Source organism: Pipra filicauda, unplaced genomic scaffold (genome assembly GCF_003945595.2).
Source record: "Pipra filicauda isolate LSUMZ 115617 unplaced genomic scaffold, ASM394559v2 scaffold58_size5111680_pilon, whole genome shotgun sequence".
NCBI classification, from domain to species: domain Eukaryota; kingdom Metazoa; phylum Chordata; class Aves; order Passeriformes; family Pipridae; genus Pipra; species Pipra filicauda.
In genome coordinates, this window is record NW_024104742.1 from 2697807 (window position 1) to 2724384 (window position 26578).

The window sequence follows — 26578 nt, forward strand, 5'->3', positions numbered from 1 at the left end:
CTGTTGTGCATAGTGAGCTGATTTTTTTAAAAGCTTTTTTGAAAGGTCGATGAAAAATTAATCGAGTTCATTGAGTTCATGAAATGGTTCCTCCCATAGTTATGTCTGTGCCTCCTGTGAATAAGAGCTTCCCTGCCTACAGAGCCCAGTCATGTCATTCAGAACTCTCTCCAGTTTGTCATCTCTCAGTAAGACTCTTCCTGTCCTTGGTGCAGTTTTATTCCGTGGTTGACCTCCCCGAACAGGTGGTGCTGCAAACAAGGGACAAGCAGGAATGGGGACAGGCCTTCAGGGTGATGATGGTCTGCTGGAAAGAGCTTATCCTGCAGCTCACTGCAGAGCTCGAGGAACGGTACAGCCCTGTGAGAAATTTCCTTAAGGCAAAGAAATGTATTGCCGTCTGTCATCCAAACTGCTGCAGTTGAGCTGTTTGGTGCTGGTCGGTTGGATGTCAGGACTGCTGTCATGGAGATACACATTTCCCCCAACTCTGCTCTAATTTGGGTGTTGCACAGTTGTGTTTGAGACACTGGTGAGACTCATCTGCTTATTCCTTGGCTGAACAATACCCTCTAAATTGACTGATTGCTTATGGTATGGCAAAGGGTGATTAAGAGCTCTGGAAGGTTTACTGAAGTGGCTTACTGAGGGAGGGATCCACAGTGCATTACTCCTTAGAAATTCAAACCTATTTTCTGCCATAAGGATTAGAATTTTTGTTCCCAAACCAGAAAAGGCTTGGATACTGTTGCAGCAAATTTGTTGTTTTGAACTTTCCCCTGCCTCAATTTTCCTCTTCCCTTCTAAGTTTACACAGTGTTTTTGGAGGATGCTTGGAATTTGTTGGTGCAAGTTGTTAGCAGATTTAGTCATTCTTGTGCAAAACCAGAGAGGAGAGTTTTTTTGATACTTCTAATAAATGCTGCTATTACAGAGGGATTTGGATGTAAGGTGCTAATACATCTCTGGAGATGGAGCACATCTATGAACCAAGAGGCTAAGGAATCTCTTGGAAAGTAGGCCCTGATACAGATAATTAAAGAGTAGGTCGAAAAGGGATTTATTCAATAGCAACCAATTTATTTAAGTATGTATTTATTTACATGCAAAAACCCCAGTACATTAAAACAGGCCCATGTTTGAAACAAATCAAATCATGTACCAGAAACTTATAATGTAAAAAAAATAAGAAGTTGACAGTGAGCACACTGGTTAACTGTACATATGAAACAACAGAAATTCATGCCACCACTGATATTAACCTTTGTGAATATTTGATATGCAGCACACACTATCTTATCTATCAAATTCCACTTTTTCGGTCAAAAAAACTGCCAGAGACATCAGAATATGTTTGCAGTAAAGATTTTGAAAAAAACCCAAAACCAAAGAGGACAATGAAGATGCTTTGGCACATAAAGCTCTTTCATGAGTCACTTTATACTTCTCAAGGGGCACCAAGAATTCAGTCTTAGGATCCTCTTGGATAGGAGGATATGGATGCAAAGCATGGGCTATAACCCTCTGATGATGAGCTGTGGTGTGAACAATGTGTGTGACTTGGTAACTTTGGTAAATGTCAGAATCTTTTCAGAGGAAAGCTAATGTTTGCTAACCATGTTTCTGATAGAGAGGAGCTGTAATGGTGATAACCTAATCAAAATTTTTTAAAAAATATCTGTGGTTCTCCATTTGTATTTATACTGATGAGAACACAAACATGGTAAGATCACAGCAGGATTCTCTGGCCTTAATGGTGTTTGTGAATACAAGAGCTTCTAACTCATAGCAATGAAAATTATGGGAAAGTTCTCATGTTCTGGTGACTGTCCTAGCAAGTGCGAGAGAGGGAAGAAAGGGCTGACATTTGAAGTCATTGATTTGCAGGTGTTCTACTGCTAGGATAGACTTTAGTAAGTATTAGTAGGGAAGATACTAGAGAAGTGTGGAGGTGTAGTGGTGTAAATCAGACTAAATCATCTGAGTGCCCCTAATCCAGCTAGACTGTAATGCATCATGAAGGGGGACCTCCTTCCAGAGTGAACATCACAGTAATTTAACCATCAGCTCTGATTCAGTGCCTTAATCACATTCTTCAGCCTGTGTCTGTTCATCAAAACACCTAAGCATGTTCTTATATTTGTGCATGCAGCTTTGGGATCTAGGACCTTTAGTAAAGCCTTGCTGGCGTCAGTGACACAATTCTGTGCATGTGGAATAAAACTGTCTAAACTGTGGTTCTTCAGGTGTGTGTAGTTCTAGAGAAAGTCAAGTGCTGCCCCACACTGCCGCTGTCTCATGGCACACCAGGTTTCTGATGAGGACTTCCAGGACCTCTTGAGTAGAACCAAAGGGTTGCTAGTCTGGCTTTGGTATGAGGCCTTTAGCTCTTCTCTGTCAAGTGAAGATGTGGGAAGAGCCCCACTTCCCTGTCACCATCACACATATCCCTGCAGACCACAGTCTCATGCTGTTGCTGATGATTAATGAGATTGTTCTCTGGTCACAAATGTAGCAGTGTCTCATGGAGCACAGAAAATGCGTTTGCACCTGGTTAACATCTCACTATGAAACTGGCTGAGAGCAGACTTCAAACCAGTATTTAAAGCTGTGACAATCTGTCCAAACCCTCTGAGATTAACAAATAATTTCAGACTTGGTCTATCTCTCTTGGCTGCCCCCTCCTCCTTTGAAAGAGCAGCAATCAGTTAAGAATTAACATGTAGCAATGTGACTTTCACAATCAGGCTTTTGCTGTACCATTTCCATCAATTTTGGCTTCCACATTATTCAGCTGTGCACCAGACAGCTCTTTTGTTATGTGCCAATTAACCCAGCTTGATAAATAGTGATTATGCATAATTTATAAAGAATAATATTCTTGTTGTTCCCTGCAAATAAGACACTGGCTTAACTGAGGGTACTGGTCTGTGAATTACTGTCAGATGTGATTGTGAAGGTCCAGGAGGCTGGTAGCAAGAAGGACTCTTTGGACTGTAAGGCGGATAGAAATTATAATGAGAATAAAAATAGATGGGGGATGCTTTTGTAAGGGCAGTGGGGATTTCAATTTTGCATTTCTGTCGTTTGCTCGTTCAGTGTACTCAATAGGTCTCTCAGTTCTAGTCCAACTCTTGCTGAATTCCATGTGAACTTCTCCAATGACATTGGTGGGTACTTTATTGGACGCCTAAGGAACATCTTCAGATAATTTCCCTGGCTGCTGAAGGCAGCTTTAACAGCCATTCTGTTTCCTGTTCTCTGTTAACTAGTCTGAAGCCTCTCAGACTGTTAAGCTGACAGCAGTGGGACACGAGGACTGGGTGAGAATTGCATAGCCCCATGAACCTTGAGTAAACTGGGGAAAGAGATACAGAAGTGTGAAATCCAGTCCACCAGTCCGAGATGTTCTTGCAGTGCTTGCTGGAATACTATTGCCGAGCTTCCAGCAAAGTGTTAGGGACTATTGCTTTGGGTAAACTGGGCTGTCTGTCAGCCAGCACCATGCTCTGCATTCATAGAGCCAACTGGAAACCCTCCAGAGCTGGAGGCTGCTTGCACAGCTGCTGTTTTGGCATTTGCACCCCCTTTCTCCTTGGACAACCTTAGTTGTGGCCTTCACCTCCTGGTGAATTTTACCCCATTCAGTGCTTCAGGTGTGTTGGCCGTTTTGCCTCTTCTATCTCATCCTCTGTAATATATCCCCACAGGCCCATAAATGGCACCACCTCAGCAGACTCAGCTCATCTTTCATCACGCTGCCAGAGCCTTGTTTTGATTTATTGCCTTTCACCACAGTGGCCCAGAATGAAGTCAACTTCTGAAATCACTTAGGGAAGGATCTGCTGAACAAGCATACATTTAATAATACGCCTCAGCCTTTTTACTTCCTCCATACTGAGGTGTTCCAGTGATACGAGAAATCCCTTCAGAAAACTGGAATGCTGGAGAGAGCTGCTGCTGATCCACAGCTCTGAGGCACAGCATTGCCTTCAACTGCTGTGCTTTGATTCAACCCTACATTCTACCTAACATCCTCAACTGCAAAATGCTGCCCTTTTCTGATGGGTGTGATTTATTTTTTACTTCATACCACAAAGCTCTTTCTTTCTCTTAGCCTGTTGTTTGAAGTATTGACGAGATGTGTAAGATAAATCATCTCTGAAGATGGTAACAATGGCAACTTGGGTACTCCCTGGTCTACCACATCTTGTCATGTTCATATTAAAAACATTTTTTTGAACATGTCTTTTTGTTCCAAGACATAGTGCTTAATGAGTTTTGGGACTCTCATTACTTTGAATAAAGTTACAGAAACATTCATGATTTTATATTAAGCTATTAAATGTTACTGTGTTTATTAGAATAGGCTAGTATTATTAGTAGAGTATATTGGATATGCATATTAGTAGTATATTGGCTGCCTGTCAATAAATGGCTGCTAAATTTTCTGGTGTGCTATAACTGAGTAATTTTTGAAAGAACAGGGTTTTTCATATTTTCCTCTGACCAACATTTTTAGAAAAATTGCTTCAGAAAATAAGAGATACAGTTACCATCCAAAGTGATCACAGCATGCTGGCATAACATACGAGATTAAAATTAAAAGCATTTCAAATGGTGCAGCAGATGGAAACAAGTTATTTCACTTGAGTGAGTGTTACATATTTGTGTTGCATGCACACTGTCCATGCTTCTGCAGAGATTAGTCACGAAACAGGAATTGGAGTATCAGATGTGAAGGACGCAAATGATCTTTGTTTGCTGTGAATATATTTAGACTCTCACGGGAAAAGCTTTGCCAGCTCCTCTGGCTCCCTCACACAGGTGTTAGCTCATCTTCCATGCTTCCTGGAGAAAGGAATATGTGGTTATGTGTATCGGACAGGCTAAGTCTTTTCTCAAAGGGCAAAGCTCAAGGAACTGCTTTACATCCACTTGTTAAGTCTCTGTCACTCTCTAAACTTGAGGGAGGCCCATGGCATAAATATTAAGCATCCAGGATGGTGGAGATGCAAACGGGAGGAGAGTGTTGGCATTGCACATACTGCTGCTGCTGGCAAGGCATTGATCATGCTGGAGTAACTGAGCAGAAACATCTTTTCATCAGGGGATAAAAGGAAGATACCGATGCCTTTCCATTTTTCTCCAGCAGTGAGTTTAACTGTCTGCAAAGAGAAGCCTCTTGCTGCTTCTCCTCCAAATTCTGCTTTAGTGTCAGGACCAGCATAGGCAGAAAGCAGAAGAGGTCACAAACAGTACAAATCTGAGTCCTGCAACAGTGTTACAAAGTCTTCTTTCTAAAAGCTTTTTGTTTAAAATTGTGTGGTATATATTTAATGTCTTTCCCTTAAAACTAAAAGGAATGCTTTCTTGTGAGCAGCTCGTGGGACTGGTGGGATCAGGATGGAAAGTGCTCTGTTAACAGTAGAAGACCATGAATTGTCAGGATGGGTTTAAGAACAGACAACTTGGTTATAATTTGTGGGGCCTGGTCTGAAAGACCAAGCAAGATAATGCAGTACTCTGATCAGCACATACTTAAGTGTAGTCCTTAAGTACCTAACATGTTTTTAAATCATCCTTCAGAAAAATCAGTTGATCTGTATGGCACATATATATCTCCTCCCACCTTTAATTCATTTTAAGCTTCAAACCCCTGTTTTGCTTCTTTCAAACTCCAATGGGTTATACTTCAAAATGAATCATGATAATCTGACTCATAGCTTTTGAAAAGGAATGCTCTCATAGTACTCAGAATCCATGATATTTTTTAAAAAATCGGTGTGTAATAAGGATGCCAGGTAAACAATTTTATAATTTGGACATTCTGATAGGCTGATACTTTTCCTGGAAACTGGGTGGAATGACTCCTGGGTTTCTGCTACCATCAGAAATGTGTCATAAATACAGAGATTCTGAATGGCAAGTGATTTTTCTTTTTTTAATGAAAAACATACATTATAATTTGGTAGGTTTGAGGGACAAGAGACTCATCTTGTGCTTAAGTTTTAACAAGGTTAAAAAAAATTAATTTTTTTTTTTTAGCTTTGTGGCTAGTAATCTGAAAGCAGAGGTAGCTAAGATTGTACAGCATTTTAGGTTTGGAAGTAGCTTGGGAACTAAACAGTGAGTAGAAAATAGCAACACAGGTAGCATAGCCTGTTCCAAGCTACTCAGGCTACCTGCAGTACTCTCAGACCAGAACAGCTTCCAGAAAGTTAAGCACAGCTTTCCCAGGACAATCAAGGTTGTGTTCAGCCCATCTTTCTGTCTGTCTTACAGTTTGATGCTTAAGAATGTCCGTTTTACTGACATTTCAAATATATTAGCTATTTTTTTAAATGTCAAAGCTTTCACTTGCATATGTATCAAGTTGGCAGTTTGGGTTCACCTTTACCTGACTAAAGGTACACTAGTGGACAAATACCTCAGACCTGAGTGAACATCAGCTGCCTTTCACTGAGAGCTTTCTGAAACTGCAGCTTTCTTTTGTCAGCCTTTCTGTCTAAAAGGATCTGACTTCAGAGCTGCACTTCTTTCTCACGAGCAGCCCTTGCAGGTCTTGGCAGGCCCCTCTTGGCATCATGGCACGGGTGAGACTTGGTGCTGCTGGTGTTCCCACCACACTGTTACAGCCTAAGTGGCCTATTTTTATCGTTGCAAGCTGGCATTTTTCATACCCTCATAAAGTTCACACAAATGTTTCAGTGTGAAAAGAAGATCCAGCACACAGCAAATTCATGTACATTGTTAGGGTTTTATTTGACCATGGTAGTATATATAAAAGCCAAAATGTGTAAAGTTTAATGAGTCAAGTATGTCATAAATAATTGGGCACATGAAGGAAACCAGGGCTGTGGTGATGTATTTGTACAGCACTCAGCACGGAGGAACTGTAATTGGGATTGGTGTTCCAAAGTCATCCTAAAGAGCAGATAAGAAATAAAGACTGCTTTAATAGTGTGTAATGGAGTTGTGATAGGGTGACCAAAGTAATCTTGAACAGGATCTTGACCAGGGAGTGTTTGGGGATGCTTGGATCTGAACATGTGTTTTGAATTGCTTTCCAGTAAATGGTTTGTAAAATATGAGTGGATTAATCCTCATGCCTTTCATTTGCAATTTAATAATATCCCCCTCCTGGTGCCTGAATGTGCTGGTTTTATTTTATTTGCTCTCCTAAAAAGAAATGCAAACTGAAGGAACTGTGTATGTTTGAAGAAGGCATTAGATAGAATGAAGCAAGCAAGCTTAGTTCTTTATAAAAAGAACTAGATAAAGCACTGCAGTTATATCATTGAGAAAACTGATGCCATAAATGAAGTAACAAGGGTAAATCATGATTTTGTTTTGTGTTCCACTGTGAGGTTTTGGGTTGGGACTTTTTTCTTTTGTTTTGAGTGTATTTCTTTGTTTTTGTGAGTGCATATCCATTTCTAGGTAGGAAGAGATGTGATGTTACAGCCAATGCCTCAGGAAGATTTGTATCCAATTCCAAGTTGTAACTTCCTTGGTTCCCTTCTGCCCCCAAGAATATTCACTGCTAACTATTCCAGAAATAGCTTTTTTCAGAAATCCATCTTTTCTGACCTAAATTTTAAACAATACAGTGAAATATTTTCTTCACGTCAGAACTCAGTGTCTTAATTAAAATGTAAAAGATGGTTTTATTGGCTATAGGTAAATGCGGTTCACCTGATTTTAAATTTTTAATAAGATGAGTTTGTGTTTAAAGGAAGCTCTCAAGTCTGATTGCCTGAAGCCCCCTGAAAGTATCTCATTCTGCATTCAGGGGCACTGCTGTGCTGATCTCCTCAGGGCTCAAGGTAGGGAGAGTGCCCCTTTTCATTCAGTGTGAAAGTGGAAGAAAGCAGTAGAGGCATTGTCCACTTCTCTAAGTGCAAGACTGCAGGTTGACTGTAAGAAGTGATGTTCATGACCACCCTTGCATTATTACAGCAATGAAGGCATCGGGTGGAGCCTTAGGTAGGAAATGGCAACTGCTCTGAGATATGTTGCACGTTATTCCATTGTAAAGTAGTCCCATTAGTCTGTTGGCAGAAGCTGGCAGTGAGAATTGTGTGGAGTCCAAGACAATTGGCAGAAGAAAGTGGAGGGAATAAAATTATTTCACAGCTGAGGGAAACACAGAGCACAAACCTGAGGAACTGGTATGAGCAGCACGCAGTAATGTCCGTGGTGATGGAGCTCCAGCAGTGCCTTTCCTCCCAGAGAGCTGTAGGTGTATCACTGGAGCAGTGTCCCTTTGACACAGGTTGATTTTGTCAGATCTACTTTATAAGAAATTGATATGGACAAAGGGGAAATTACTGGTCCATAAAAAGAATAATGAAGAAGGAATAGTATTGTAACCTCCAACCCCTGACTCCAAAACTGCTGAGCTCTTAGATCCCGTGTGGAAGTGGAGGGTCCTGCTGACTTTTACAGTTCAGTCACTAATGATATCATCCAGTGGAAATGGTGTATTAAGATCCACCAATAACATATCCCTTTTGTTGGCTTTATGTGTCTTTCTAAACAAGCAAAATCCAAAACTGCTTGTAAATGTTCCTAGTAACGCTTCAGTTGTTTGTAGTAAGACTGGAAGTAAAAAAAAAAAAAAAAAAAAAGGTGTCAGAGAAGTTTTGACTTTAGCTTCCAGGCAATAGACAGTAGAGATGTCAGAGCCTGTACAACCTTGCAGTGTCAGGAATACTCACAGTCACTAGAAGATAGAAAAACTAAACACCATTAGATAGCAAAAATAAATTTTAAAAAGACACAAAACATCTAAGAAGAACTTGTGTGAAATGGGGCGTCTTTTGAGGTTCTGGCCCATGGCCTTCCAGGGGGCTGAGTGAAAAGAATCTTACCTGTTAATCTTAGCATGTTTCAGTGGTGGGCCTGACTTGTCTGGAGGGAGGATGGAACTGCAAGTAAAACAGAAGTCTGGGTTCATTGGGTTACACTGACACTTAGGATGGCTCAGCTGCTTTCAATACAGAAACCGAGATTTATTTATGTGGCTTAAGTGGGATATTGTTTGCTTGGGTTTGGTTTGGTTTTTTATTTGAAAGTAAATTCTGCTTACCACTGTGATCACTCTGGCTCTGAGCGTTTTCCTTCCTTGGCAGGAAACACCAGTCTGTCATGACCCGAAAGTTTCTTATCTTCTCTTGACATGCTTGAGAATTCACAGGCTTCTATCATATCATCCCTTCCTCTCCTGAACACGATGGCGTGTGGCAGCTCACGTACTATGAGAACAAGCCCAGTGTTAAGTCAGCATTAATAAATACTCACCTTACACCTAATGCCAAAATAATGGCTTATCATGATCTCCTGTTGAACTGCTGCTCAGGGCCTCTCTCCCTTGTTTGTGGAGGTTGAAACTTATTCAGATCAAGTTATGAAGCAACTTGCATATGTGCTTGCTTTGGAAAGAGATGTGCATCACCATAATTAATTAAGAGCAGTTTCATACAGGCATAGCTCAGCAAAAAAAATTTTTTTTTTTTTTTCTTGAGGAATGAGTTTGCATCAGGATGTGTCCAAATCATTTCTTTAACAGCCAAAGTATGTGTTTTACCATCTGCATTTTTCAAATAGGGAAAAATAAACATAAATCAACTGTGATTAATTAAGGAAAAATACCAAAATTCTTACTCAACCATGAGGATAGTTGTGATTGTCAATAGAAGGTACTTTGTAAAAAGAGCTTAAAGCTGAGGTTTAGTTACCATTTTTAAAGTTTTCCTTCTGGCCCAGTGATGTTAGAATAATAATGTAATTAAAATTAATGTAATTACATGTTTGTTTTTTTGGAAAACAGAAAGCAATATGGCTGTGAGTTCATGGATATTCAGTTAGTTCTTTTGATAATATAGGAGATTAGGTCACAAACTATACAAAAGATATAACAAGACTGTGAGTTCAAAAATGCAAATAAACACAGAGGACCAAGAAAATTGGCCTTTTAGCTTTTCCTTATAAAAACAAAAGTTTATTTGCCTTTTAAACAGGTCAGTAAAGTAAAATTGTCACGCTACGGTGCATGCAGGATAGTCACGAAGAATATGCTACTAACAGAAGACAGAGAGTCTGTTAAAGGGTTAAATCTTTAAAATCTGCAGTGAATACAAACCTGAATCAGGGGAAATACAACTGGACAGGGCCTTGCATTTGTTAGAAGATATTGTTGGTGATCATCCAGAATTTTCAGGAAAAACAGTTGCAAATACCTGAAAGGCCAAATCAGCCTCCATGCAAGCAGCAGCTCCATGGTGGCTGTAAGGTGTTACATGGAGAAGGTCCTGCTTATGGTCAGGTTGTCCACAGACTCTGTTTGGTTTTTTCCTCAGATTACTCACAAATTAAGAGTGGGCTCTTTGCATAAGTGAGCACAATCTGCTATGAAAATGCATTTTAATTCAGTGTTTTAAAATAGCCACGAAAGACAGAATTATGTCCGAAGGACGAAGACCTTGAACCATTTTCAAACTCAAGGCCGCAGTGCCTTGGTGCTCATCTAAGAACAAGAAAGAGCACAAAGCTGACCACTTTCCAACTGGTTCCCAGCACAGGGCAGAGGAACAGGGGAGAGGAACTGTCCCCACTGGAGCCAGCCACTGTCAGTTCCCTTTAGTGCTGCACCTCTTCTCTACTGACTTTGTGGGATGTAGGAACCAGCGGTCCTAACAAGAACTGATCTGTATTCTCCATTAAAATCCTAAGCTTGGATAACATGCTGGGCTTTTTGGGCTCCCTTGTGACTTTTTTCAGATGCAGTGTCCCTACAAAGCTGAGCGATTTCAGTTGAGTCACAGCTCAAAAGTATTCCTGAGTCTTATACCTCATACCTGATAAGAAATAATGGGTGAACCCGGGATTGTTTGAAATACTCTGGGTTTTTAGGATCGGGAGACCTTTGAGAATATGTTTTGTTTGCATTGCAAGAAGAGATGTTTCCTGGAATACTTGCTTTTTTCTGCAGTACAGAATCTACATAAAAACTAGTAAACTAGGCCATTAATAAATATGTAAAAGAAGCCTGATCTGTGAGGTACAGGCTCAGTGTATGTGAGGACACTGAGCTCCACTAGTCCCACTCTATTGATTATTCATGTGGAATTAGAGGGTTTACAGACCACTGAAATGATTTGGAGACTGCCAGACTTTCTAATGTAATCTTTATTGTTTCCTTTTTCCACCTGTGAGTTAATGCTTTTTATTTGTTACTTCAGCAGATATTTTTTATGGAAGCTTTTCAACTTTATATCCTTCTGGTATATAGTTTAACAAAATGCCTTTTTAAACAGTGTATTTAATTCCTCAGTCATCCCTCTGGGAATAAATTCTTACTGTATTATAACTTCTTTTATATCTTTTTTTTACTGTGGTGAAGAACTTCTGCAAACTTTTATTTCAGAAATCACCACTTCTGATTTCCTTTCTGTGTCTCATGCACATCTCTTTTATGTCTGCACCAGCTGTAATTTGCTGCTGGTATCCAGAGCTGGTCATGTCCTCTTACAGTATCTTAAACACTTAAAGAAATTCCTTAATAGCATTTTTATTTTTACATCTGGACCTCCAGGAAGAAAATCAAATTTTCACACCTGACTGCCGATTTGAGGTGTTATCCATGATGCTGTGTCAATGAGCTGATATTGTGGAGAATCCTGTTTAAGATTACTTTAGCAGTCTTTAGTGATTCTAAGTGGTAGCCTTTGTGGTGGGAAGTGTTTCATGATGGTACTCTCAGAAGTAACGATGCTGTATATGTGTGTGTAGAAGTCAGGTCTTCCTTACTGGTAATTACTTGCCCTTGCTTTTTGCAAAGTTAAATGTGCAGCATTTTGGCAAAAGTGTTTAATGGGGTTAGTTGGAAATTGTTGTTAAATCCAGTTCTTGACAAGCAAAATTGTTACAATTGAGTGAACATTTTTCTGGGAGACTTATTTTCATTACAAATAGGACTTGCTCTTCTCGGTCCAGAAATGGTTTGATTAGAAGTGCTGCTGTGTCACAGTGTATTGCAGTTGTACAGTCTTTGCTATGAGTGAGAGTCCCAGCCCCTCACAGATCAGGCTTCCTCACTATGTCTGATGCAGAATCCCTTCATGGAAAGAATGCAGGGTCACAAGAAGTTTGCACTTTTCCTACAGAGCTGAACAACAAAGATCTTTTTTCCTGCAACTCCAATGAAGTCGGCCATGTTTATAAATTGAAATACTTTCATTTTTGTCCAAAATGGTCATTGTTCAATCTCTGTAAAGGATGGGAAATAAGGAAGTGTGTGAAAAAAAGACGCTTTTGTCTGCATTTGGATTATTTTCTGGTACAAGATGGGTTCCTCAGGACAGCACAATGGTTAATTACTAAAAGCCTCCCAGTTAAGGGATACCAACTCTTGTCCCATGAAGCAACAAGATGTGTTGCTTATTTGTGAGGTCATGTAATAAGCCACAGACTTTCCAAATTCTTCTGAAAGGTTTTAACACTTGAGTAAGAAGTCACCATAATTTCTCATTGAAAAAGACCACACAGAAATTTCAGAGTTATGGACTGTAAGGGAATAAAACATCCAGACGTCTTTGATCTGAATCAAGGAAATCTCAATCTGGAAAACTACACCTTAATGTTTTGACTTTTAGGCAGACCTGACATTTGTTACATAGCTGCTAACAGAGATCTCCAGGTGCTGTCAAGGGAAGGTATTTTACAGATAGGCAATGTAATCCCGTGTTTCTTTTTAGAGAATATGGAGAGATGGAATATTACAATATAGCAGAAGTCACAACCAAAAATGTGTTCAGGCCAGTTTAATTGTTATAAAGTCAGTACAATTTACTGCTACACTGAAATTATTATATATTATCTCGTTAATTCATTCCATCTGCTGCATCATAGAGAATAATATCAGGAATGGTTAGAAGGCTTACCTCAAATATACTTTGAAAGTCTGATTGCATTCAGTGTTTTTCAGATTTTCACACCCTTGTCTGTCTTTCTTAGTCTGTTCACAGTTTTCCAGAGGAGTTTATGCCATCTTTGGATTCTATGACCAGATGTCAATGAACACACTGACGTCATTTTGTGGAGCCCTTCACACATCCTTCATCACACCCAGCTTCCCAACAGATGCAGATGTGCAGTTTGTCATCCAGATGAGGCCAGCGTTAAAAGGAGCCATCTTGAGTCTCTTGACTTATTATAAGTGGGAAAAGTTTGTGTACCTCTATGACACAGAACGGGGTAAGCACCATCATTTTAACTGATTTTTATATTTCATAGCTTGCTTTAAGTATTACCAGAACCAGTATGTGCAGCCCAGTTTTCTTCTGATGTAGGTAGCATGTGGTCCTAGAAAGAAGAAACTAAAGTGAATGGATAAATGAAAAGAAGGCATCCTAATATTAATGATCATTTTTTAAGAGATTTTCTGGAGGATATTGTTAACAATGTAAGCATTCAATTGGCATACCTGGTTTCCATGGAACCACAGACTCAGCACTTGCCAGGGTTTTTGAGTCCTTGCAAAATAAATAAAGTCGACACTATGAAGTTGGCTGTTAGGCAAAACCTTCCACCCTGTGTGACATTACAAATCCTGCACCACTTTACATAAATGCACATTTCTGCTGTCACTGGACAAAGACAATCCATGCTCAGATACTCTCTGGAGATGTCTAGGCATCAATAAAGTCTAAGAATAGAGAGCATAAGATGCTTTAGGGCTCGGCTGGAGAAAAGATGCTCCAGATATGTCACATGGATATCCAGAGACAAATTTACATACATGGCAAGAATGACCAGAGTTATGTTTTACTGAGTGGAAACATACTAAAACCAATGTTTCCAGACTTAAACCAATTATTAAATACTAAAAGCACAAAATGTAGCAAATACTGTCAAAAAGAGATCTAGACATCAGAAACCATTTTCTGTGAGGAAACTTGCATATTTCTGTGGAGCAGCTGTTGCCACCTGCTCTGAGCATACAGAATTTGCTCTGTTACAGATTTCACCTGGGCAGCATTTTTTGTATCAAATAGATGTGCCAATGCTCTTCTCACCAGTTTTATGATTTGCAATTCCAAGACCTTCTTCAGAGCAAAGGGATCTGGATAGAGACAAAGAAGCTTAAATTCTGTTCCTGGCTCCCATGAAAAAATTCCAATCCCTTAGGCTACTGCATATTGTTAAGCATCAAGTCTTCAGTGGCTGTGCTTTTCACACTGAAGATTAGTAACATCGCCCAACTAAGAGCATATCATATGTTGAAAGAAAGTAATTTTCAGTCTGATTTTAGGTGAATGTCAAGAGTTCAGAATTTTCTGAGTGATTTTGAGGTGTTAAATGTTTCTAGAGCTGAAAAACACTAGCTATGAGATCAAGTATGAAATATGGAGAAGCTAAAAATGCCATTACTTCTTAAATCTTGTAGAACACCCATACATCCATATTTCTAATTTAGTCCACTTTTAAATGAAAGCTCCTGTGAGTAAGCCATTTGTCTGAGTAAAAAAGGCTTGATGTGTCCAAATGTGATAAACTTACAGCATGTAATAAAGTAAAATGTCATTTATTCCAGGACTGATGAAACTTATCATGATTAAGGCTAATAAAGTTTGCTTTAGAAAGAGTTTCAGCAGTTGTCCAGGATCATGCCTAATAAGAAATTTGGCTCTTCAGACTGGAAGAATAATCCAAAACAGTACGAGTTTCTATAGAATTTGTCTAGATGACATGACTATCAGACTAACTGAGATAGTAACGGGAGTCATGAGGGGGGGACTTGCAGCCTCAAACTTGCAGGTTTTGGCAATTCATTTTGTATAATCTTTAGGTAGAGTCTAATCATGAGCTTATTGTGATGACTAACCCTTTTGGAACAGTTTAGGTTGTGTCTAGGCATTATTTTGCCTTGTTCATGCTAAGGTTTTAATCACAGGTTAAAACATAGCTCTTGCTGGTGGAATTAGCCCCAGGAATCTGACTTTACCTCTGTTGACATCTGCCTCTTGTGTTGTCTTCCTATTCACATCCTACTCATAATATTACAATTACTAATCCAGATCATGTTGTGAACCTACAGTGGTTCACATGCACGTAGGCCCTGACATTCTGATCTAAGTGTCAGTGACAAATCTGAATTAGATGACAGTGAAGGTGAATGTACGGTTATAAAATGAAGCTGAGGACTAGAAGATAAAGGACAGTTGTGTCTTTAGGACAGAAGAGGCATCAGTACATATAGGTAGCTTGGTGATGGATTTTGTGTTGTTTGGGATAAAGTTACCACATATTATCTGTCCTCCCTATACATACATCCTCCTTGCTGCTGTTTGGTGACATACTTGCCATCTGCTAAAAGAGGAACAAAAATGAACAGTTTATTGTCTTTAGCTACTGGTGCTTTAATTTGGTTAATACAAACTTGATAGCACTCCTATCAGTTATAATTCTTCCAGTGTTATAACAAATTAAGAAGTTTTCTATAGGAGGGAGAGGCAGGGCAATTAGGTACTGAGAAATGGACATTAGAGTTCTTTGTTTGAGGAGTGGTAATCATGGATGAGACCATCTGAAATATGTGGCAATTCCAGTAAGCTCCCTAATTTCTTGTGATAGACCTTCAAATACCAAAAAAACATCCCAAGAGTTTGGACAGTAATAATGGTGAATGACTCCTTGTGTCAGGCAGTGAACAGACTGTACATGTTCCTTTGCTGAGATACCACTGGAAATACAAACACTAGAGCTGTAATAATTTTTAATAATTCCTGTCTTGGATACTTAACTGCTTTGGGACACAAACACTGTCAGGAGAAGGTGTTAAGATAGTTAAATAAACTATCATTTAAATACTGCCTTTCTAAGAAGATTATAATCTCGCTGAGAATCTGAGAAATCACTAAATATTACACTATTCTTTCTTATGTTGAATTTAGTTATGCAGTAAATTGTTCTTGCAAGTAGTTTTACAGTGTTCTGCTGAAGCAAAACACTGCCATGTATTAAACATTGCATTTTCTATTAATAAGCACTGTAGCATATTACAGAGGCCATACAAAACTGAATAAACCCTGTGGTTATAATGAACTCTTTCGGTTTAAGCTTAGGAGAATGGAGCTTTATAAAATTGCTTCCTTTAATCAGTGGTCTTTTTGTTCTTTGCCATCAAATCATATAATCATATGGTTTCCCCCTTGGTGACATTGGGTACAATACTGTCATGTTTGGCTCCTGCAATGAAGACAAAAGATAAATCTCAAACAATAGAATAAAGTTAAGATGTACAATTACACAGATAGGTGGTGAAGCTTTTAATCCAGTGATTTAGTGTGTACATTGTATATATATTTATATTCTTAAGTATAAAATAATATTTTATTTTCCGTTGCTATGAGATGACTGAATGTTGCAGATTGTGCTCTCAAATATGTATTTATGTGCAGGTGTAAAATTCAGTTTCTTAAAACCTTCTAAAGCACACAGAAAAAAAATAAAGTGTGAGATTCATGATTTTCACCAGCAAGAATTATATCATTGCTTATTTCAGTTGCTGGACTTATTCTTCTATGGAGAAACAGAAATTTAAGAGAAATACCAAATTCCATGTTCTTTCCTAGTACCAGAAGAAGTACTTTGCAGAGTAATGATGCATTAGGAAATGGCTGCTAAGGGAAGAAAGGACTTAAGCAGTGTGTAGAAGAAATAGTCATGTGTTCATTCCATGCCTCATGTGTTTAGTTCATGTGAAAGGGAAAGGCAGGGTTGATTTCTGTTTGTATTAACTCACATCAGTAAGTTGACACTGTTGGTTGCTGTGATGTGTGCAAAGTATCTGATTAATTATATGGTGCTAACTGCCTCAGTAGGCTTCTCTGCAGTAGAACTAAGACTAATTAAGATTATGTCAGGATGAGATGAGATGAGGTTACATACAGAAAGCTATTAAGAATTTGGGTAACACTTGTCAGGAAAGTCACCTTTTGCATCTCATGCTGAGAGTTATGTTTCATCAAAAACCTCAGGTTTACTTGCACTCTTCGGGTCTGTTTCTCTTCTTGCTTTACTTTAAATCAGGTATTGTTCCACTGAAGTCAATGGTCCGGAGTAACACAGGTGTGAATGCCTGGAGAGGTGAACTTGTGGTTTTTCACAGTCATCTAATTGTTGCATGAAAGTGTGAAGTACTTCTCATTTAATTATAAAAATGGTATGGGGAATTATAATACCGAAGCTTTTGTTTATTTAAATTTTCATGGTGCTCCATTTCAGTTTATTTTTGCCAGAGAAACGTAATTTTGTACAGATTGTTCACTTTCCATCTGTCAGTATAACACAGGCATTTTGTCCTAAGTCACTTTGATTTGTCGTACCTACTGTGCAGAAAGACACTGATATCTGTCATGTAGATCATTTAAACAAAATCACACCAGGTGATTTCTGTGATTTGCATCAAGTCTTCATGTTCTTCCTTTGGATCATAGGAGTCCTCACAGGACATGAAAGTGCTGTCTTGGTTTGTCTAATGCCTACCAACTCAGTAGCAGAGGTGCAGAGAGATCACAGTCTTTATGGCACTGTATCAAATACCTCGCTAAATCTGAAGTATTTCTGTCATTTGGTTTTGATTTAACCTGTCAGTACATATCTAGTGTGGCCTACAATCAAGGCAAAGGAGTTTTGATAAATAAGGTTGTGGTTGGCTAATATATTTTTTTAATTGGTTAACACTGGCTAGATGAAGGCTGAGGCAGAGAGGTGTTAATCTAAAGCCCCGGGTTATGTGGCTAAGGAGAGGTGAAAATGTCTACTTTAAAAGCAATTACATCTTTAATCCTTGCTGCTACAGAAAGACAAAAATTTGACCTGAACGTAATGGATGGGTACGGATGCAGAAGGCCTGAAAATACAGCCTCAGGAAATATAACCAGTCCTATTTCTTTTAGACACAAAACCTTCTGGTCCCCTGTTGCATAAAGAAATGCCAGGTAAAGAGCAGGGGGGGGAAGGTACAAATAGAAGCTTCTCAATGATCATGTGTAAGGCATCAAATTGCCTTAAAAGGGGTTCAGTACAAGGCAATGAGATCTGATTCACTGCTCCTGCTGAAGACAAAGAATAACTCTGTTTAGTTCTGCTTTTACAAAATGAGGTTAGTTATCTATTGCTATCAAAGGACAAGACACTTCTGTACTGCTTTCCCTGGAGAATGAGAGATTGGAGCTGATAAAAGAAGCAGTATGTAGAACCAGGCTCATTATAGCTTCCACAAAATTAAATTGATGGATTTTTTTTTTTGGTGAAATAAGAGTTGCACTGAAAATTACTCATATATAGAACATAACATTTTTTTCTGCAAAACATCTGGGGTAAGATTAATTTTTATGGAATCTAAAAAGACTGCTTTAGTACTTGATGGATTCCTAGGGATTTTAGAATGTTGTGTTCTGGTGGACTGTCTCTCCTGAAAACAGCAATGGAAAATGTAACCCAACACAGAATGACTGACTCCTGTTTATAAGCACCTTCCATCAGCAGAGAGGTGCAGAAGAACTCCTCCTTCCACATAGCTGATTTGTTAAACTCTGTATTGTATTTCTGCATGTCAGGAAGTTTTATTTTATTTATAAAGATCATTCTTCAATGAAGGGGGAAAACGAAACCAGTGGAAGCAGCTACACCAGCAGTAATAAACCCTGAATTCAGCACCTGCTGATCAGTCAAATGTCAAAAGAGTCAATAACTGAGCTGTTCATTAACATGTTTATTTTTCAGAGCAGGGGGGTTATTCCACTACCTGAAGAACTACTTTGAATCGCTTGCATACAGAAAAAAGGATTTAATGCTGGCTTATGCTTTTCTCAGAATTAAACATGGGCTTGGTCCATTTTAAAATTACAATTCTTGTTTGCTAGTATGTTTATAACCTGTTTAATTCTCAGTTGCACCTGAAAGGTTGATGCAATGTATTTTGTTTATGCTTTCAGAAGTATGAAAGGATTTAAAATCTTGACATTTTCTTCTGTAAAAATCAGTCTGTGGTGAAGAATAATGGAACATACAAAGCTTGTTTGGAAGCCTATAAAACACCAGAGGTGACAAAACAGGGAAGAGTTACTGCAAACCTTGATTCTTCTGAGTTTTTTTGGCTCTGTACAGGAGTGTTTTGGACAGCAGCCCAGGTTCATGGGGATGACATGCAGACAGTATCAATTGTTAGCATTTAGGTAGCTATGTAGATGAACTGTCTCATTCTCCTTTCCCCACTTCTTTATATAGTGGGAAATGCACAGCAGGGAATAAAATCTTGGCAAAACCTCCTGAGCTGAGGCTCAATCTCCATGTCACAGATCTTTACATTTGAAGAATTATGTGCCCCAGGAACTGCCATCCAGAAATTTTCTTCTAGGTCAAAAGAGAACTTGTAGCATGGCCACAGAATGTGGCTTCTTTTGCGTGGCTTTTCTTGAAAGGTTGTATGGTGTAGGTTCAGGTTTTCATGCTCTGGTACAATAGAGAACACACACAGTGTAAGGATGCTTACAATAGAAAATCCATTATTTAGATTTAAAGAACAATCATATTTCATGCACTTACATGCAATAAGAAAATGATCTGTTTCTTTCACAATCAGGCTTTTGGGAATGAGTGATTTTACCATATTATGATGCCTAGAGTTTGTATTTATATAGAATTGAAAGTTGTAGATACTGCTTAGCAATATTTGTATGAAATATAAGTAATTTACCCTGACAGAGAGGCAAACCTTGACATTCTTATTAAGGGTGCATTGTTTTGTTGCTTTCAGCAGTATAATGTATGAACCAAGGCTCTGCACAGGAAATACGCCAGGATCTTAACTGAAAAATTCCAGGATTGCTTTACTGTTTAATTTTACTGCCTAAATGTGTTTGGGAATAATCTGAGCCTGAACAGTTAAATCTAGCTTTTGATAATCACTTTCCATTTATTTCCTCTGAAATCTCTGAAGTCTCATACAGACTCCTTTTATCTTGGTCTCTGTGGTACACAGATCCAGAAGAAAGCCCTTTCACTGATCCTTGCCCAAACAAACATTGAGACCCTGTGTGGGAGAATGGATGTTGGCCGGTTTTTAGGTGGACTGAGAGCCTTAAGCGTTTTTCTCCTGATCTTTCCCATTAGCTGCTATTTGTTTAGCTTACCCCTGGTAATCACTTAAACCGTTTTTCTAGCTTATGGACAAGAAGTGTGAGTCAACTTTGAAAGTCATCCAGCATGAGATGGCAAGACTTGCATGCTGGCAAGACTAACATGCAGCTGAAAACCAACAGCACGGAGTTCATGGGGTATGCTGTACTGCAGCTTTGTGCCTCTTGACAAGCACACAGTGGGTTCAGTTTGGTGTTGAGATGCCTAGACCAAATGCCTGAGCATCCTTTGAAGCTGTTGGAACGCACACTGCTGCCAGCAGTGCTTTTCAACAAGAGGAGTAACTACACATGTGCAACACATTTGTGTCTTGTTTCATGGGACCTCTGAGAATAAGGAAGTGTGTCAGCCCATTCATGAAGAAAAGGATATTATGGTAGCCTCACTCACACTGGCTGTGAATCTGGTTGTGGCTGAGAAAGTGTCAGTATCTAACTTGACTTTATGTGAAATCAGGTCATAAACCTGAGTCAGAACGTTCAGTATACAGAGTATGAACAGGCAGGTCCTGCATAAATAATTTCTGGAAGTCTGAATTTCTGGAAATTCTGTTCATGTGCACCCTCATAGTCCTAATGAAAGCAACTGAAACTCTCAGGATCGTGAGCTGTGGCCCTGAATATCTTATGTAGTAAACAGGAGAACCAGCAGCATTTCCATTCACCAAAACCTTAGAGATGAGCCTGGGAATGATTGTATTCATAAGCTAAATCATGTAAATGCATGCATTTAAATATTTAGCTTTTCATAAATATGCATGTTTTATCAACTTTCGGTAGAGCCGTAATATTTAATTTTTTTCATTGTTTGCACGAGTCATTTAAGTGGCAGAAGCTTGAGGTGTCATTTGATTTTATGTGGCCATCAGCAAGGCTTAAATGGTCAGTATCACTTCTCCAGATTTCTTGAAACGAAGCTGAAGTTCAAGACAGTTTCCAAGTGCAGGTAGAGAGAGGAAGGGCTGAAAAGATACGTGAGAGGCATTGTTGGCCCTTTTGCTCTGAGGCAAAGGAAAGGACTTGACACAAAGCCAAGCTTTGGAGGTGATAGAAAGGATTTGCTTGGAATCAGAGGCGACGAGGTGGAATTTGTTGATCCTGTCGAGGAGATGGGACTTTTTAGACTAGAAAGGAAGACTGTAGAAAAGAATCCCTGCATGCAAAAGACTGCAGGTAAATCTTTATCAACCCGATTTATTTAACCCATCTCACCCAACAGATCTAGGAGTTACTGAAAGTTACTTCGCTTGAGTTTATGTTCCATCTGTATATGCAGAACAGCTTTAAAAACTTGAAGTCTTTGGCTCCGATGCTCCAAGCAAGGCAGACTGGCTTCAACTGGGGAACTGGGCTGATTCTGTTCATGGAAGTAAACTATCTCAATGACTTAAAGTCTGCATAAGGGGGCTGGTACTCTGAGTGTGACTGAAGACAGCAGCGCTATTTAACACAGAATCAAGAGGAAGCAATTTTTGAGGTGTGACGTTTAACATTGAATTAGTGTGTGAACTTTATACTTGTTTCAATGGAGGAGCACGTTCTGGTTATCACGAGTTTTCCAAAGGAAAGACATTTTGACACCCTATGCCTTAATGCAATTAAGGTGGCAGTTACTTAGCATGTTAGTATTCTTACAAGTTTGCAAATGTTATCACCCTTCACTGGATCTTGACTGTGTGTCTACTCTTCCTGTGCATCTTTCTTCACCTAGAAATTGTTGTTTCTTAACCCGAGTGACAGCTATTATTGGTGGCACATGGAATTTATGTAACAGTGGCTGTTTCTTATTCACAGTGAGGGAACAGATAACCAACATACACTGTGAGAGACCGCACACTTCTGTGAGCTTGATGTGATAGTGAGAAGATGGTTTTCAGCCCAGACAAATGAACCATTCACTGAGTGAAGAACCTCTGTGGAATGAGCACAGGCTGTTGTGGCTTAATGGAATGACTGTAATAGTTGCAAGTGATAAAAGAACACCAAACACAAAAGAGATTTCTCCAGCGTTTGAGGAATATATGAGTAAAATGGAGTATCTCAACAAGTTAGTAAATCAAAGCTTCTCCTTTCATAGAGCAACCTCAGATACTCCAAAACAGTTCTCAACTGAGCAACGACATGTTCTTTTCTCACTACTAAAAGAGAGACTTCATATGCAGTTTGAATTTCTTTTGATACAGAGTTATATCATGCTGGGTGAATGGTGTGTAAAAATTTAGTTTTGTTAAAGGCTTTGTGCTCCTGAGGTGATTTTCATTTGATGGTCTCAAACAACAATGAATGGATGTTGATATGCAAGGGATTCCAGTCCCATTTTTGAGGTGGAAGATTTGAGGCACTGATCAGCAGGTTACCAACCTGGTCTTCATCTGCTTATGTATGCGGAAATACCTTTGTTGCATTGAAAGCACAGTGAGCTTTGACTTAAGATCTGCAGAATGTCATAGTGGAATTCAGTGACCATGGTTACTAATGAAAAGCAGTTTTTCTTACTTCTGCACAAGAATTCCCTTAAATTTTACCATGAATTTCCCTTTTCATGTAGAAAAATACTTGAGCCTTTGAAGGAACTCATAATGGATTACTTAGAAGCTTTGTGTTTAAGGGAGTTATTTAAAGGTGTTTACCATGGAGTTTATATGAACAAATCCATCGGTTATAGATTCAGTACTTTCCTTCATCTATGACACTTGGCCCTTTTAGATGTAGTTTCTTCTTTCAGGCTTCAGAGAATTTACCAAACTAGTTTGACCATGTGCCTTTTTCTTCCTAGAAAATATCAACTCTGTTAGTAAGTATAAAGATTACTCAAGTGCTTTGTAGAAGAAGAATAAATGTGCATGCATTTGTGGCAAACCCACTCAGCTAGCAGGTAAAATGACCTTGTATTGTATTTAGGTTAAGGAGTTTTTAAAGGATTTTTCTTTTTAGAGAGAGATTTTTCTCTGGTTTCTCATGAGACGTTTAATATCACACTGCCTTTTTTTTATTTTTGAATTCTCTTCTTGCAATTCAGAGTAGGACAGCACTGTGAGCCTGCATTTCAGGAGGTGTATAAGATACAGTAGTACAGTGGGATGAAAAATAGCTCCATAAAGTGATTAAGTATTAATCTCTAAAGAAAAAAAAAGTTAAAAGTTCCTGACATGAATTTTGTACTCAGTAACAAGTAATTATTCATTTCTTCAGCTTCAGTTGCATAGCTTTTTCTTGGCCACCTCTTTTGCTTTGATTCATGATGCAAAGAATCATTGGGAGGGAAAGGTGACCTGAGGTTTTATTCCTCCTGATCCTGAGCTCATCGTGTTCACAGACTGTTGCTTTGCACTTACACGTCTTTCTGACTTACCTTGGTTGTCAGCAGCCCAAGGAAACAAATCAGTGGTCAGTGCTTTGCACAGCTTAGCAGCATTTAGTCAGGGCCCCTCTTCAGCTTGTTAAACTGAACAGAGTTGTCATCTCCTAGAACAGCCCAGTATCGCCTTTAATGCTGAAGCATTTCTCCTCCAGTGTTTAGGCCCGGATTCCTCAGTGCTCCGCGGCGCAGGGGTGCCCTGGAGTCTGGATTTGCCCGTGAAGTGCGTCTGTGCTCCCTCCAGGTGCGTGGGATGGAGCCTGAGTACAGTGCTTTTGCCAGGGGAGTAGCTCAGTGAGCAGTGTGGGTAGTGCGTCCTCTCTGAGACTGAAGAATTCCATAAGCCCGAGCTGTGACTGCTGGAAACACAGCCCAGTCCTGTTGTGTGCCCCAGCACAGGGATCTGTGCCGGAGCTGGGTGTGTTGGGAAGCTGTGAGCACCACAGTGCCGTGCTGACATCAGTCTGGAAGGGTTAACAGATCCCAAGCAGTGGTTGTTAAGGTTTCTTAGGAGCTTCTGAGGTGTCGTTTGCTGAGGAGATATTTTTGTCAGTGCTGATAATAACAATAACATGCAGTGAATTACCAGGGCTGTGCACATACTAGGCATAAGAGGACTACTGTTATTTGCATGAAGTGGTAATATCTTTGTAGCATTTCTTCTGCTGTTTATGAAGTTATGAGTTATTTCTCGACTTCCTATTCATATTCAGGAGAGAAGTAGTTCATTTTTGATAACTCAGATTTTGATAATCTGCCCAACTGTACTTGAGAATGGGGTTATAAAAGAGCAAGACCACTCTACACTCTGCATTGAACCCTACTGCCCAAGACCAAAGACACATCCAACTTGCTCTCTTCAGTTGTGGCGTTTTTTTAATCAGCACCTATGGTTTGTGAGAATTTAACTGAGGCTTCTTCCCCTTTGTAAAGTAAAAGCCACTTCCAGATATTCTAGTTTAACCTAATGAAGTGACCAGTCATCAGTGAAAAACCCTTTTACTCCTTTCCTGTTGTTGTGACATGGTGTACAAAGCATTCTCAAATGCAGTGGCTCTGAGCTGTTCTTAAGCTGTCTAGATCTCATAGTCATAGTTAAGAGGACTTTCCAGAGAAGAAAATGGTCATTAAAGGTTTTCTCTAGGTACCTTAGAATGTTTTAGACACTCTGAAGCCATTAGATAAATATGGCAAATAATGCAGACATGTTCAGGTGCACGATGTTTCATGCTGGTCACTCTTAAGGACATAATATTGTCACTTGTAGCAGAGGCTATATATGGCCATGTAAATTTACACTATGATCCCCCTGGTGGTATAAAAATAATGATGTAGTCTCAGAATTAATGTGGGAAAGCATTTGTTAAAACTCTTGGGTGCCTTCAACTGAGTATGATTGGTGTAATTACTACTGAATTATGTGTGGTTCTAATGGATGAGTACATCAAATAAACTAAAATATTGGATAAAGTTGTGATATAAACAATATATTTGCTCTATTGATTGTAATTTTCGGTTACATTATGTCCTGTTGAGCCATCTGAAATATCTGAAAGAATCCATAATTGTCACTCCTTTTTATGAAATGCCAAAGTCATATACTACACTGACCTCAGTCTATGTGCATTAATTCATCAAGAATTTAAGTTGATGAGTTTAAGTCAGAACTGCAGTATAAAATCCTTTCAGTGCAATTTAATTATTTTGCAATTTAATTATTAATTATATATATATAACAGCATCGTAGACTGGATTCTGGCATGATCTGCACCTAAGACTAAAGATATTGTGTGTTTTTAGATCAAAGAATACTATTTGCTGCAATCTTAGTTCTTACCGGCTTTTTTTCCCCCAGCTTAAACAAGGGGATATTATGGTTTTAGGAGCAAATATTAGTCTACAGGCTGTGTAGTTTAGCACATCTTTTATTAGCAAGATAAGGCTTTATTCTTTAAGGGGAACGAAAAAGAAAAGAGAAGAACAAAAACAGGGAAATGAAAAACAAAGAAGCCAGTCTCCTGACATTGTTTGGCTCAGCAAGATCAAACCTTGCAGCTCACTACAGTGATGTCAGTAATGGATCTCTAGACAGAATTGCCTATTGCTTGGTAGTACTGCCATTATCGATCAGTTGGTTTTGTCCATGAACTGACAGTGATAACCACAAATTAGATCAAGTTTTTATTAGAGGAATAATATCAAATTATGCCGGGCTGTAGACAAATAATAATGAGTTATATGAACACATAATTATTACAATAACATTTTTTGCAGATATTTCTTGAAAAAATAACCCCCCAAACCCTCCTGTTTGTTTTTTCCTGATGTTTGTTATGCAGTTCTCTACCTCCCTCACCTCACTTGGAATGGGCAGGACTTTCAATGGCATTAACAGATTTTTAATGGCATTGTAACGGTTGCCACAAAGAGGTGGAGAGGTGGGGGCAGGAGGGGAGAGCTGAGCTTCTCTTTGAAAGGGAGGTATCTGAGGGTGAATACAAGGATGCATAAGTTATTGCAGCCTCAAGGCAGCAGTAATTTATGCACTGACAGTTTGAGTTTCATGCTATGCTATTTTAAAAAAGCCTTACAATGAACTGCCTCAGTTACACAAGTGTCTGTGGTGCTTTTAGAGATATTCCACATCATGGAGACAGTTTGAACACAAACTTTTGGAACATATTCATCACAGTGTGGTACTTGTCCTGTTTCAGTAAGAAAAAAAACAGTAATAAAAAGGCATAGTTACTTTCCACATTTTAACATTAATTTGGGTGCCCTAAAGCATTTCTCAGAGTTGTCTCATTGCTTATTTATCTGGTTTTAGATATGTTGGTGCAAGTGAAAATTGTGTGCATCTGTATTCTATTATTGTAGTTGTTATTGTAGTCATCCTCTCCGGAACCATTTAGCTACACTTCTCAAAGAAAACAGCAAAATGGATGTGAATGGCATACATTTCATAATGACCCGTTTGGTTTGTATGTTTTCCTTGTGCTACAGTTCAGAG

At 39.0% G+C, this 26578-nt stretch overlaps 1 protein-coding gene across 6 annotated transcripts in view; it reads left to right on the plus strand.

Annotated features, from left to right (window-relative positions):
- GRIA3 (glutamate ionotropic receptor AMPA type subunit 3) overlaps positions 1-26578 on the plus strand; it is a 146281-nt gene that overhangs the window by 21476 nt on the left and 98227 nt on the right. For all 6 annotated transcript variants that reach the window (XR_005565953.1, XR_003539858.2, XM_027716383.2 and 3 more), the window contains exon 3: positions 13021-13260. Coding sequence is in view for 4 of the 6 variants with exons in the window: in XM_027716383.2 (XP_027572184.1) it covers positions 13021-13260 (240 nt within the window). In the remaining 2 variants the exon portion in view is untranslated. The remainder of the gene's footprint in view (positions 1-13020; positions 13261-26578) is intronic.